The following is a 14019-nucleotide window of genomic DNA, read 5'->3' on the forward strand; positions in this document are numbered from 1 at the left end:
ATTAAAATTAAAGAGTGGGAAAATTGAAAATTTTAGTGCTGGAAAATTTAATTGAGCACAAAATTAAATAAATTGATCATTTTTATTTATATAATTTTGGTTCTAAATGAACTAAATCAAGCAAGAAATCAACTAAATTGACAATTAATACTAAACTAAATAAAGTGTGTTTTTTCAATAGTAAGTTTATAAGGTTTTTTTGTGTTAGGGACCTGGATAAACATAATAAAAAATAATTACAAAACTGGATTTACATTATTAACAGGCCAAATTAACTAAATAAAAAGACCAAATTACATGTTAAATCTTTATAAAAATGTTCTGATTTGTTTGTATAAACCTAGAACAATATAAATATACTAAAATTATACATATTTTTTGTGTTTGAAACTCTATAAACCCTGAAATAGCAATATAAATGCTGCAAAAAGGTGTAGAATATGTCCCATCTTCAGACAAATGGCACTGTTTATAATCCACATCATTTTTTTTTCATCCGATCAGAGTTTGTGATGTTGCTTTTATCTGTGCAGGAGGCAGAGAAGATGGTGGCTGCGCTCCAGGACACGTCTCTAGAAGAAGAGTGCTTCACCCAGACTCTTCAGGAGAGCAGAAACACGGCCTCTGCTCTTCCTCTCTCCCACGACTCGGCCATGAAATGGTTTTACAAAGACCCGCAAGGAGAGATTCAGGGTGCGCATGCATACTCTCTCTGGAGTTCCAGCTCATGCATATGGAGCAGAGCTTTCTGTTAATGCCTTCTCTTTATCTGCCGCGTCTCTTAGGTCCGTTCAGTACAGTGGAGATGTGCGAGTGGTTTCAGGCAGGGTACTTCGCCATGAACCTGCTGGTGAAGCGCGGTTGTGATGAGGGATTTCAGCCGCTGGGGGAAGTCATTAAGATGTGGGGGCGTGTGCCTTTTGCCCCTGGACCCTCCCCTCCGCCGCTGCTGGTGAGGAATCAAGCCCAGCTTCACCCTCAACCACCCCGCGGGGCAACCGTGAGTCTCTGGGTGGAAGGGTGAATGTTGGGGCAGCCGATTTTGTGGGCTTTGTATACGTTTGTTCTGTCATTATCTTTTGTTTTGGTTTCTGCTGGGAATAAGCTTGGTTGTTTTTTTTGCATCTATGTGTCTTTGCATTTGTTTGTTTGTAGATTTGCATATGCCTTTATGTGTGCAGGGTGTTTTTTGGTTTTTAAAGTGTTAAAGGGTTAGTTCATAATTTATTTACTCTTGTTTCAGACCTTTAGGATTTTATTTCTTCTGTTGAACACAAAAGATGATATTTTGAAACGTGTTGGAAACCTGTAACCATTGACTTCTATAGTATTTGGTTTTTTTACTGTGGAAGTTAGTGCTTACAGGGTAACAACTTTTCTCAAAATAGCCGAAACAAATAATTTTATTCAGCAGAAGAAAGAAAATCACAAAGATTTGGAACCACTTGAGAGGATGTAAATAATGAGTAAGTTTTCATTTTTGGGTGCACTATACCTTTTAAAATCTTCCGAATTTAAAACTATAAATAGTTAGTTGAAGTATCAAAAGTCCTACGTTCGAAATGATTATATTCTACTTTTACTTCATTTTAAAAGCTTTATGATTTAACATTTGAAATTAAAGACATTAGGATAGCAATTTATAGATTAGTCATTTTAATGTTGCTCTTTTTAAAAAAGTATACTTATTACTGCTTATTATTTATGTATTGTATAATCTGTAGAATACACATTAGGTTATTTAGAATTATATGATTATTATATATAAGGTATTAACTTGTACACCACTCTGCATAAACTTAATTAAAAAGTAATATTTATATAATTGATGTTTTATAATTGTCATGAGAAAACACACTATATACTCGGAAGTGTAGCATGCATCCATAATGTTTTTTGCGCAGTGACGCTACTTTGAATGAGTCCGATATATTGCATTATTTATTTTACTTCATAATACCTATGCGTCTGATAAGCTTTTTATATTAATGGACAGGGCACAGATATTACTACTTCAGTGTTTTTTTACACTCCTTTTTTGCATCTAACAAGCTTAGTTTACAATGTTTACATTGCTCTACTTTAAATCTAAATCCCAAATACCAGAAATGACAACAGATTGTTAAGATTTAATTATTGTCAATTTATTTTATATTATTGATCAATGCACTTACTTGACCGATTTCAATTATTCCTTTACCTTTTGCTTACTCCTTGGTTTATCAGGGGTTACCGTAGCGGAACCGCTACGTACTTGACAGATTTATGCATTTTTAATTTTAGGTGGTTTGTGTAGTGAGTTTTATGTTTGGTAAAATAATTTTTAATTGCATCTTTAGCCATTTTTTTTGCACCGTTAATTACACCGTCTTGTCCCAATAGGTGGATTTAGAGGTTTTTCCAAAAAAGCACTTGTGTATTTAGCTGCTTTTATCGCAAAAGTAAATATAATTTGTTAAAAACTAAAGAATTGTCTAAAGTGACATTTTTGAAAAAAAGTTTATTTTATTTACTAGCTAATAGCCTTTTCATCATTTATAAAATAAAACTTCTGAACCTAATTATAGGAGCCTGATAGAAAATGCTCATTTACAAAAAAGAGGTCTGATGGATTTAGAGGGTTTTGCTTTCTTCATATATAATAAAATAATTACAGTCAAAAATATCTTTTGATCATCCTTTGTATTGGTTTCTGCTGGGAATAAGCTTGTTTGGTTTTTGTATGCTTGCATTTGTATTTATGTGTGCCTGGTGTTTCTGTGTCCTTAAAGTTATTAACTTGTACAAATCTTGACAAACTTAAATTTAAAAGTAATATGATTCTACTTTAATATTTTAAAATTATATACTGTCATTAGTATTTTTGATATATATGATATTAAGAACAATAAATAATTTAGCGATAACAAATTCTAATCATAAAATAAATTGTAATTTTATGTAATTAATTTATTATTTGGTGAATCCGACATCATTGTTATAAGTAGAATTAAATAAATTATAGGCTTTAGAATATTTAGTAAAATAGTAACAGTGCTTATAGTGCGTACTGTATTACTGTATTTACTCTGGATCTGTCACCCTTTTCACCCCTGATGAGTTAGCATCTATGTAGAATTAAAAATATACTGTATAGTTGGCATTTGTTGGTCTTAAATATTTTTCTAATTTATATTCAAGTGTTGATGTCTAAAATTCATGTCTATTTCTGTTGCGCTTTTACAATGTAGATTGTGTCAAAGCAGCTTGACATGGAAGTTCTAGTAAAGTCCAGATTTTAGAACTGAAGTCCAGTTTAGTTAAATTCAGTGTGGTTTAATGGGAAAAAAATCAGTGGTCGCCACAGTGGAATGAACCGCCAACCTCTCTACATGGCCAAATTGTAACCTCTCTACTTGGGCAGATTGTCATTGTTTGTGTGATTATTAGTGTCTGGCGATTGTGTGTTATTGACCTCTGCATGTCTTTCAGGGTAATATGGATCAGGAGCGGCTGAAGAAGCAGCAGGAATTGGCTGCTGCCACGGCTCTTTACCAGCAACTCCAACAACAACAGCAGCAGCAACAGCAGCTGTTCCAGCTCATCAACAGGTGAGCACGCTTGTGTGTTTCTGATGTTTTAGTCAATACAGTTTGTATATTTAATACTAAGGATGGACAATATAGACCATTTCACTATGATCATGTTTTTGGCCCATGAACATTTCCTGCTTGTTGATTCATAACTGTAGCAAGAACCAATTCAATCATAACTTAATGTTAAAACAGCTGTCATAACATAATTAATTAATATGTGACTCTTTTTGGATTCTCTGAAGATATAGAAATTAAAAATGTAAAACGGGAAATACGTTGGAACCATTGTTTTTGTTTGCATTTCTCAAAGTGGCCTATAGACTTAAAACTTAAACGGTATCAGTGACAGTCATTCATATGCATCAACAAAGAGGTCAATTAAAAAGCCCTGTGTTGCAATATAATATAATATGTTTAATGCACTAGAGAGTGTCCTTGTGCATAAACGCCAAATGTGCATCACAGAAGTAAAACCCTCCAGTTGTCACTGTAGCCGAGCAAATAGAAGATCACACACACTGTGATTGTCAAAATATGGTTTATTGTGCTCTTCAAGCCATCCTAGGCCTTTTTATAATAAAAATTTATATTTAAATTGCAACATTAATCAAATTTGGTCTTTAGCCTTCATCCCTGTATGAACGGACCCTTAAGTCTTAAATTTTATACTGTCCCCTTGTTCAGTCATGACGTATCGGTGACGGATGGAATACTGTTTCTGGATCCAAGCCGCTACTCATTTGAATTGAGAAAATATTTATTTATGACCACTTTTTAGTCCCATCACACATTAAAGTGAATTTTATATAAAATCATAGTGTACTCATCATTCTCTGCGCTTGCTGCATCACAAATAGGCTACCAAAATTTTAACAATTAATAAAAAATGTATCTCTTTCTGGCCATAGGATATTAGGCATGGATATATATTGCGATTGCGATTTTTCGAAAGTATTACAGTGCTTTGTAAACGTTTATTATTACCATTTGATGAGTCTCCCCATACAGTTTGATAGAGTGCTTGGACCCGGAAGCCACTTCACGTGACGTCACACTTAACAAGCAGATAAAGATAAGGCCTTAATTAGTCCTAAAATGTCTTAAATCTGTGTTTCAAAAGGTCTTGAAAAATGCAATCGAAGCGACCGCATAAAGATTTTGTTTCCATGTTGAAATCTATGTCTATTTGTCACCCAGAATAAAATAGGCAGAACCCAATAAAATAAACACTGGGATGATAATTAATTAGTTGTACTGTGTGCTTTTTTTTGCTAATTTGGTACTATGAAATTATACTGCACATTCGGTCTTAAATTTCATTCTGTGTGGTATTAAAAGGTCTTACATCTAAGATATAACTCTTAGAAACCTGCAGAGACCCTGCTATAGAATAATACAGGTTGGGTGAAAAATATTTGGTAATATTTCTAATCCAGCCTTTAAAGGGTGATACCTGTACTTTGAGAAATATGAAATCCTCTTTACAATTGTCTATTTGAAGAGTGTGTTCATTGTGACTCCTGTGATTCAAGTTCTATAGACTTTAAATATTGCCTAATTACTTTTCACCCACTCTGTATAAAATAGTATGGTTTTTCTTCATTCTATGATGTAAAAACATGAAGATCAGGCCACAAAATGAAGGTCAATCACTCCGATGTTATGAAGTAAGTTAGTAAATCTCTTTTCAGATCTCAGAGATTCAAAACCATATAGCACACACTAGGCCTGTGATAATGAAGAATTATCCTAAAAAATGCTATATTCAATATGCAATACAATATTTTTAAAAGTGATATAACCAACACATTTCAAATTATTTAAGGGACAAGAAAGCATTACTACAATTCCTGAAAGTGAACAGCCATGTTTTACTGTTGCATGAAACAAATCAGATGGTATATAACAATGTAAACAAACTCAAATAAATAGAAAAAAAGAAAATTTTGAATTCAATTCTGTTTCAACCATTAGCCCTGCCTGTAATCTGGAGGATTTTAAACATAGGCGAATGCAGCAGTACGGATATAGGCGATGTGTTTGAATGGAACGAACTCCACTGTTAAAAGACTAAGTCTGCCATTCTCCAGTTGTCGTACAGCTCTCTTGACAAAAGTGCTTGCTGCACACAAACAGCTTTGCTGTATCGGCCCTGACAGAATTGCGGGGAAAAACATACAACAAACCCCTTGGATCATGGAAACAAACACACAAGACCCATGCTGTGGATGGCCTCATCCAGTCATTGGGTCTCACAGCTTGGCAGGTCTGCCTTGCTTTTGGAAAGCATGTGCTCTCATGAATAATTAAAAAGCAGGGTCTTCTCATAGGATAAGAAAACGTGTCATCACTCCACTAGCAGATTTGCGCTACGTCACCAATTTTGATCCTGCCCCAAACATGATTTTAAACCCGGAAGACGAAATTGGCTGACAAAAGCTCAACATTATCCAGTTTTCCTCACAATTAAAGCTGACAGATGCTAACGTTGTCTTAACTGATGCTCAACTCACAAATCTGTTTAAATTATAGAAAAAGGTACTCCAGAGCCTTTAACAAGTCTTGATTGCTTGGTCAGTATTTCAACATCCATACTGAAATCAGTAAGGATTTTTCTAGAGGAAACCAGCATGTCTACTTTGCTTGATTGCATTGACGTAACTACGTTGCCTGATGTGCTGAAAAGTCTTCCAGCACACAGAATATTTAGCATTAAATCACAATTTCACATTTATCACTAACTATTGCAATGTGTATGTTTGAGATATGCCTATTTGTAATATATAAAAGGGAGTGAAATATTTGCGCAGCCCTTGCACACTAGTATAGCACATTTATTGCAAGAGAAATCTTTGCTGGTATATTAATTACAATAAGATATCACCCATTCCTATTTAATTCCATTTTTATTCTATTGAATTTTTGTTGTTCTTCATGTAGGTGTGGAGAGCAGGGTATGATACCTTCGTTAAACAGGTCGATGTCAGTGCCAGATACAGGGTCCATGTGGGACATGCATACCTCAGCCTCACAGCCAGCAGGTACACACGCACACACAGCCTTGTCCCTATATCCCGGTGGGGACTCTCATAGAAAATGTACAAACTGTACATTCAATCCTTCAACCCTAAAAACCCTTCCCTCATAGGAAACACACTTTGACATTTTCAAAATTCTTCATTCCATGTGATCTATAAGCATGTTGACCCATGGGGACCTCAATTTTGGTCCCCATGGTAATGCAAGTCCCCGTGTGCCTGTGTGTATTCAAGTTTAAGTCCCCACTGGTATATAAAAACAAGTACATGCACACAATTCTAAAAATAGACAGGCTGTCTCTAACCCTCTCTCTCTGTCTCTCTCTTTTGCTGGAGCAGGCGGTGAGGCCAGTATATGGGACTTAATGAATTCTTCATCTCAGGGTCCAATTCTAGAACAGCTTCAGAAGGTGAGGGTTGCGCTGATGGCCTCTGCTGGACATCTGAGGAAATGCATTGACTCTCACACACTGCCATTCTCAATGCATCGGGTTGTGTTGTGTGTTTCAGCTACAGGAGAGAAGAGAAGCTGAACTCAGGGCCAAGCGCGAGGAAGAGGAGAGAAAACGGAGGGATGAAAAAAGGCGAGAGGAGCAGAAAAGGAGAGAAGAAGAGGAGCATTACAGGCGCAAGCAGGTGTGGGACGTTCTCATGCTTTTAAAAGCATCTCATACACGCTGCCGTTCAAACCATTTCAGCTATTTTAAGCAATAGGGTATATGCAGAGCTAGTGTTTCTTCCCATACTGATAAACTTCCGGTGAACGGTTAATGTACATTTTTTCCATTTTATGCGGTTCCTTTTACAGCATCGATGTTGTAATGTAATTAAAATATAATCAGTTAAATAGACTTTGGCATTCATTTAGTTGCTCAACCATAAAACGAGATGGAAAGCCGTTTGCACGCATGCGCCCATCAGAATTATCAGGCTAGCGCAGAAGCACTATTGATTATACTGGGGAAAAATAAATGATCATATTTTAAAGACATGGCAGGTAAAATGTATTTTAACGCAGTGCTCCTTGTACATTTTGAGACCCACTTTATATCGTATATCTATCAGGCCGTGAAGATCGCTGATTTTTAAACAACAAATTACTAAGTTACTAAAAAATTATAAGTCTTTCCGCATACGTCTGCATATACCCTATTGTGTGTGATCTGAAATAGCACAGAATCACTGCACACAAAAGCAAAGCAACTGGCTCAGGTTTCAGAAGCATTTGCTGTTCACCAAGTCAAGTACTTTTGCTATGCCTTAAAATGATTTACTTTTACATGCTTTTTTAGTTTTTAGGAGAAGACAAGGCAAGATTTGGAGCTTGGCAATTTCATATATAGCATTTTGTCACTGTTTAATAATAAACTGTTTAACATTCTGCAAAGGAGGTTTGATAGTATGTGAATTGATATGCTACAAATGTTAATATTATTGCCAGCTAAGCTAACGCAATCATTAGGTTATAAAATTAAAAGTTATCATGCATGACCCTGAATCACAAAACCAGTCAAATGTTTTTTTTTTTTTTACATATTGAATTATGAATGCCACATCATGAAAGCTGAATAATTAAGCTACCAATTGATACATGGTTTTTTAGGCTAGAACACAATTTGGCTCAGATGCATCTATTTGAAAACCTAGAACAAGAGGGTTCAAACATATCCAAATACTGAGGAAGTCACCTTGTTATCCAATTACTGATCAAAAATTGGGTTATTGTTAGAGTTTTGATATACAGTTGAAGTCAGAATTATTAGCCTCCCTTTGAATTTTTTTCTTTTTTAAATATTTCCCAAATGATGTTTAACAGAGCAAGGAAATTTTCACAGTATGTCTGATAATATTTTTTCTTCTAGAGAAAGTCTTATTTGTTTTATTTCAGCTAGAATAAAAGCAGTTTTTAATTTTTAAATAAACATTTTAAGGTCAAAATTAATAGCCCATTTAAGCAATATTTTTTTTTTCGATAGTCTACTGAAAAAACCATCATTATACAATAACTTGCCTAATTACCCTAACCTGCCTAGTTAACCTAATTAACCTAGTTAAGCCTTTAAATGTCTCTTTAAGCTGTATAGAAGTGTCTTGAAAAATATCTAGTAAAATATTATTTACTGTCATCATGGCAAAGATAAAATAAATCAGTTATTACAGATGAGCAGAGATGTATAGTAACGAAGTAGAACTACTTCACTACTGTACTTAAGTACTAAAAGGCAGTATCTGTACTTTACTGGAGTATTGTTTTTTTCTCCTACTTCCACTTTTACTTGAGTACATATTTTCGATGAGTTTAATACTTTTACTCCGATAGATTTTTTATGAGCTGCATCGTTACTCGTTACTAGAGGTGTCAAAATGGTCGAAATCGGTTCAGTAATAGATCATAACGGGTTATTACGTACTGACGTCATTTATCTCCTATGTGCGGTGTCGCAATACTATGGCGAAGGACGGAGGCGCGAGGGCGAGTGAAGGCGGCACAGCACATGAGCCGCTATTTCACTGCTACAGAGAAATGTTGTGAGACTCCCATCTCTGCCTCTCTCACTTTGGAGATTTGACCCGCTGGCCTGGTAGGCGTGTATGAGGTGCAAGTTTTCTCCACTGTGTCTATTATAGATTACCTGTGATAACCGCGTATTATACATACATAGACTGTAACCGCGGCTGTTCTTCCCGCCATCAGTGAACAACGCTTTCATTTCTAAAGCCGATAGCAGCCCTTTCTGTTGAGAAGGTGAAGACAATAACTAATCAAAGGGGTGTAAGACCTCGCCTGTCAGCGTTTAAAAAGCAGGCGGGAGAATATTTACATTAGTTTATTTGCTATAAATGCTCATGCTGTCTTCTGTGCATGAGTTTTGTTTGATACATTCAGAAAGAGTGTTTTCTTTGAGCGGGCCAAATTAAGGGTACAGTTCATATATCTTACTGCTGTATTAAAGGACACAATTGTATTACAAGTAACCATTTAACTGTCACACCAAGAAAAAAACCAATAGAATTTTTTTATTTATTGCATTTCTTAATTCCTAATGTCGCTAGTTAACACAATCAATACATTTTCCCCCAACACATCCCATAATTTCTAAAATCAGCCTCTACCAAATGGTTGAGATGTTGGTTTATGGTAAAAGTACCAGAATGAATAAATATACTATAAAAATATGAAGTTTAGGACCAATTTAATTAAAACATAATCAAAATGAAACATTTTTGAATACTAAATCATAGCCATAAGCCATAAAATATTTCAGATTTTCATTTAACACAGTAACATACACGTTTTCTTTTTTTTTACAATAAAATCAAAATCAAGTGAATTAGAACGTTCGTTTACAGCGTTTACAACCAGTAATTTGTGCTCCGAAATTGGGTTTCAATAGCGTTTTGAGTGGATTATGGACTGTTTTTGTGACACACAACTTTGAAAGGTGTGTGTTAAAGCTGTTATAATCTGTCAGATCTGTGGTTCAAGCGTGAGAGAAAAACAGTATTGTAAGTCATGTTTCTTTTCGTTCTGCTAAATGACGTGCCCCCAAAAAAGAGATTTAAAATAAACAAAACAATATGATGTCTTTTGACTGCATTCTTTAATAACTACATTACACAATACTTGTACTTTTACTTTCAGTACTTGAGTAGTAAATTTTGAAATAAACTACTTGCAATACTTAAGTACAAAAAATGTTGAATACTTTAGTACTTCCACTTAAGTATGGTGCTTAAAGAGCACTTTTACTTCTACTCAAGTCACTTTTTGATAGAGTACTTGTACTTTTACTTAAGTCTGGGTCTCTAGTACTTTATACATCTCTGCAGATGAGTTATTAAAACTATTATGATTAGAAATGTGCTAAAAAAATCTTCTCTCTGTTAAACAGAAATTGATAAAAGAAATAAACAGGGCTAATAATTCTGACTTCGACTGTATTTGCAGTAGGAAATTTACAAAATGTCTTCATGGAACATAATCTTTCTATCCTTAATATCTTAACATTCTAATGATTTTTGCCATAAAAGAAAAAAATAATAATTTTGGCCTATATATAAAAATATATCTGTGCAACGTAAGTTCAGGTTCACACTCTACATTTACTTTTGCTGTTATCATATCATCATTCTTAATCTGATACAGACAAAAAGTGTCTTCACAAGGTCCTGTGAAGTACTTTGAAATGTGCATTTTTTTTATTCGATGTTTCAAGCTTCTCTCTTCCCTTCTACCCCTCACACCCAGCACACTGCCTCTTTGAACTTTTTTTTTTTTTTTTTTTTGAAAGAGCTTTATTGCCAGGTATGTTCATACATACGAGGAATTAACAACACGCGTTACATGCCAATTTGCACATAACAGCTGCACATATAACATTGTATATAGTAATAAACATGTACATACACTTGTCAATTTGTATATTTGCATTCACTACTTACCTGTATTTTTTTAAATATATTTATTATCTGTTTTTTGTCCTGTCTCTGTAATCCTGTTGCACTGTAGAAGCTCTGTCACGAAAACAAATTCCTCGTATTTGTGAACATACCTGGCAATAAAGCTCTTTCTGATTCTGATAATAGAAAACCGACGATGGCATTTTGATTTGTCACCACTCTGCCAGTGAGAGTATTTGAGCTCTAGTGGATCAAATATGAAGCTTCTTGAAGGGGGCGGGACATGTTGGATACTAGAGAGCATTTGATTGGTCATGATTAGATAAGAAACTGAAGTATGAGGTGACTTGAATAAAACCGTTGATCCATTTAGGCAGAAGGGAAAACTGCAAGCTTTACATGTTTTTTTTTTTATAACTGTTTTTGAGCATACTAGCTTGTATATATTCTAAAAACTAAAAATACTGATTCTAACATCTAAAAAAAACACTATTTTAATTGCATTAATGTCGCCCGACAATCCTGTCAGTGGTAGTTTGTATTTTTTGTATATTTTCGTTTAACTCTCTTTTTTTATTCTTCATATCTTTTTCCAAGCAACAGGATTTGCTGATGAAGTTGCTCCAACAGACTCCCCGTCAGGGCTCCTCTAGCTCCGGGTCAAGCTGGAGTGCAGGACCCATCTCTGGGCTGGGAAAGCAGTCCAAGCCCCTCAACCTCCTGGATGTCCAGCAGGAGGCTGAAAGAATGCACAAACAACAGCACAGAGTCCAGCAGCAGAGGGTAAGACACACACACACACACACACACATACACTGATTTTCAGTCCCCCCAAAAGAAAAAGACATTTATCATGAATGTCCCGCTCTGCAGTGGAGCGATGCCTCTTCACTGTGGGGCGCATCTGGATCTTTAGAAGGAAAGGTGGGAGGCAGTGGCAGCTCCTCTGGAGGAGGGATGGGTGTCTGGGACGAGGCCCTGAAGAACCAGAGTGCTCTTCGCAACAACATGGGCCTGAAGAACAGTCGCAGCAGCCCCTCGCTCAGGTAAACCCAAAACCACATGCTGAAATTACCTAAATAGGGTTTTAAGTGGCTCATGCCGGAGCTGAACTGCTTGTGTGTGTGTTTCTTCAGCGAACAGTACATGATGAGGGGCCGTAAACGCACTGAGGAGGAGGAGCGGCTGCTGAAGCTCCTACAGGGGATGAAGTCTCAGGACGGCTTCACCACCTGGTGTGAACAGATGCTGCATGCGCTCAACACCTCCGCCAATAACTCGTCCTCCTCCCAGGATGGTAAGATGTCTTTACACACATCAGGCCTTCTCTCCTTTGGGTTGCTTTGTAATAAAGGGATCTGCCTCGTTTTATTTAATTTTGTTCTGTTCTCTGGTGAGGATCTTATGATTTTTACATAAACAATCTTTTAGAAGTTTTATGAACCCTTATCATGTAAACACCCCATTTGAATATACATAGTGGATTGTAGACTCTGATGTAAACACCCACTTGTGTGATTGGCTAACAGATTAGTACATTATAATTCTATAGGTCAAGGACAGAAAAGGTTTTTGCACAGCTTCTTGTCTTTATTGTTGGGTTTCTGCGTTTGCCTCTCTCAGAATGCACTGAAATGTGATTTGTGTGTTTGTTTTTTCAGTGCCCATCATTGTGGCGTACCTGAAGGATTTGGAGTCCCCGTATGAGGTGTTGAACTTTATCTGCTCCTACCTGGGCGACACTGTCGAAGCCAATGAATTCGCCAGACAGTTCTTGGAGCGCCGTGCCAAACAGAAAGCTAACCACCAGAGACAGCAGCAGCAGGTGTGTGTGACAGGAAGACATAAACTCTTTACTGTGTAGTGTTTGCCCGTTAGAAATGATACATTTCTTGCTTTTCCCTTATAGCTCTCCAAAGAGATGGCTGGGCTCAGCATGAACAACTTTCCTCTGCAGGTATGAGGACAACTCTTCAATTATTGTGATGTAAATTTCCCACCATGAGCCTATTTGTTGTTTATCAGGATTTGTCTGCTTTTCTTATTCTCACACTCAAGGATTCTGTGCGAGGAATGAACCCCAGTGCCCTGCAGTCTATGTTCCAGGCAGTGCATTCTGGGAAGGGCGGTGGTGTCTATGATCAGGCAGCAAAGCTGAAGAAGAAACCGCCCACGATGCTGCACTCTGACCCAAGCATCTTAGGTACTTTTGCTTCATTTCTGGCATTTGCGATATGACCAAAGTAGTCTGATTCATGAACAAATGACTGCTGTGAGCTGGTTCTTTCTAGTAAATCAAAATCACCATGTAGCATAACCAATGTATTCCTTAACTGATGACTCTAATGAACTGGTTTGATTTAGCAGAACAGACAAATACTGACATACAAACAAGTGCATCTGAATATGCTTACGTTCATTCTATGTGATATGAGAATATATAAAAGGATATGAGAAAAGTATAAAAGAAAACACTACCTGACAAAAGTCTTGTCGCCTATCCAAGTTTTAGGAATTTTTCTAATTGATTATTTGGTATCAGAAGTGGCTTATATGAAAGGCAAACACCACTAGATTACGCTTATTTAATCAAAATAAAATGTGATCATAAAGTCAACTTTGATGTGGAGGCTGAAGTATAAGAAGGAGCGCTATCCTGCTGAAGAATTTGCCCTCTGCTGTGGTTTGTAATGCACAAATGTCTTGATATCTCAGGCTGTTGATTTTGCCATCCACTCTGCAGATCTCTCGCACGCCACCATACTGAATGTAACTCCAAACCATGATTTTTTTCCTCACCAAACTTGACCGATTTCTATGAGATGTTTGGGTCCATGCGGGTTCCAATAGGTCTTCTGCAGTTTGTGATGATGAAGTTACAGTTCAACAGATGATTCATCAGAAAAATCTACCTTCTGCCACTTTTACAAATGATCAACTAGAAGTCAAATTATTATTTGTTGCTCTTACAACTGGGATCGACGACAAGCCTTACACTACCTAGT

General features: G+C 36.3%; 1 protein-coding gene across 6 annotated transcripts in view; it reads left to right on the forward strand.

Moving 5' to 3' along the window:
- Positions 1 to 14019, forward strand: part of gigyf1a (GRB10 interacting GYF protein 1a) — a 54119-nt gene that overhangs the window by 30278 nt on the left and 9822 nt on the right. For 3 of the 6 annotated variants that reach the window (XM_056461223.1, XM_056461224.1, XM_056461225.1), the window contains exons 13-24: positions 534 to 693; positions 786 to 1000; positions 3472 to 3590; positions 6516 to 6616; positions 6953 to 7023; positions 7124 to 7249; positions 11612 to 11797; positions 11888 to 12060; positions 12151 to 12311; positions 12676 to 12839; positions 12924 to 12971; positions 13073 to 13217. In XM_056461223.1, the coding sequence (XP_056317198.1) occupies positions 534 to 693; positions 786 to 1000; positions 3472 to 3590; positions 6516 to 6616; positions 6953 to 7023; positions 7124 to 7249; positions 11612 to 11797; positions 11888 to 12060; positions 12151 to 12311; positions 12676 to 12839; positions 12924 to 12971; positions 13073 to 13217 (1669 nt within the window). The remainder of the gene's footprint in view (positions 1 to 533; positions 694 to 785; positions 1001 to 3471; positions 3591 to 6515; positions 6617 to 6952; positions 7024 to 7123; positions 7250 to 11611; positions 11798 to 11887; positions 12061 to 12150; positions 12312 to 12675; positions 12840 to 12923; positions 12972 to 13072; positions 13218 to 14019) is intronic. The other 3 variants (XM_056461227.1, XM_056461226.1, XM_056461228.1) reach the window with 3 other exon arrangements.

This window comes from Danio aesculapii, chromosome 7 (genome assembly GCF_903798145.1).
Source record: "Danio aesculapii chromosome 7, fDanAes4.1, whole genome shotgun sequence".
Lineage (NCBI taxonomy): Eukaryota > Metazoa > Chordata > Actinopteri > Cypriniformes > Danionidae > Danio > Danio aesculapii.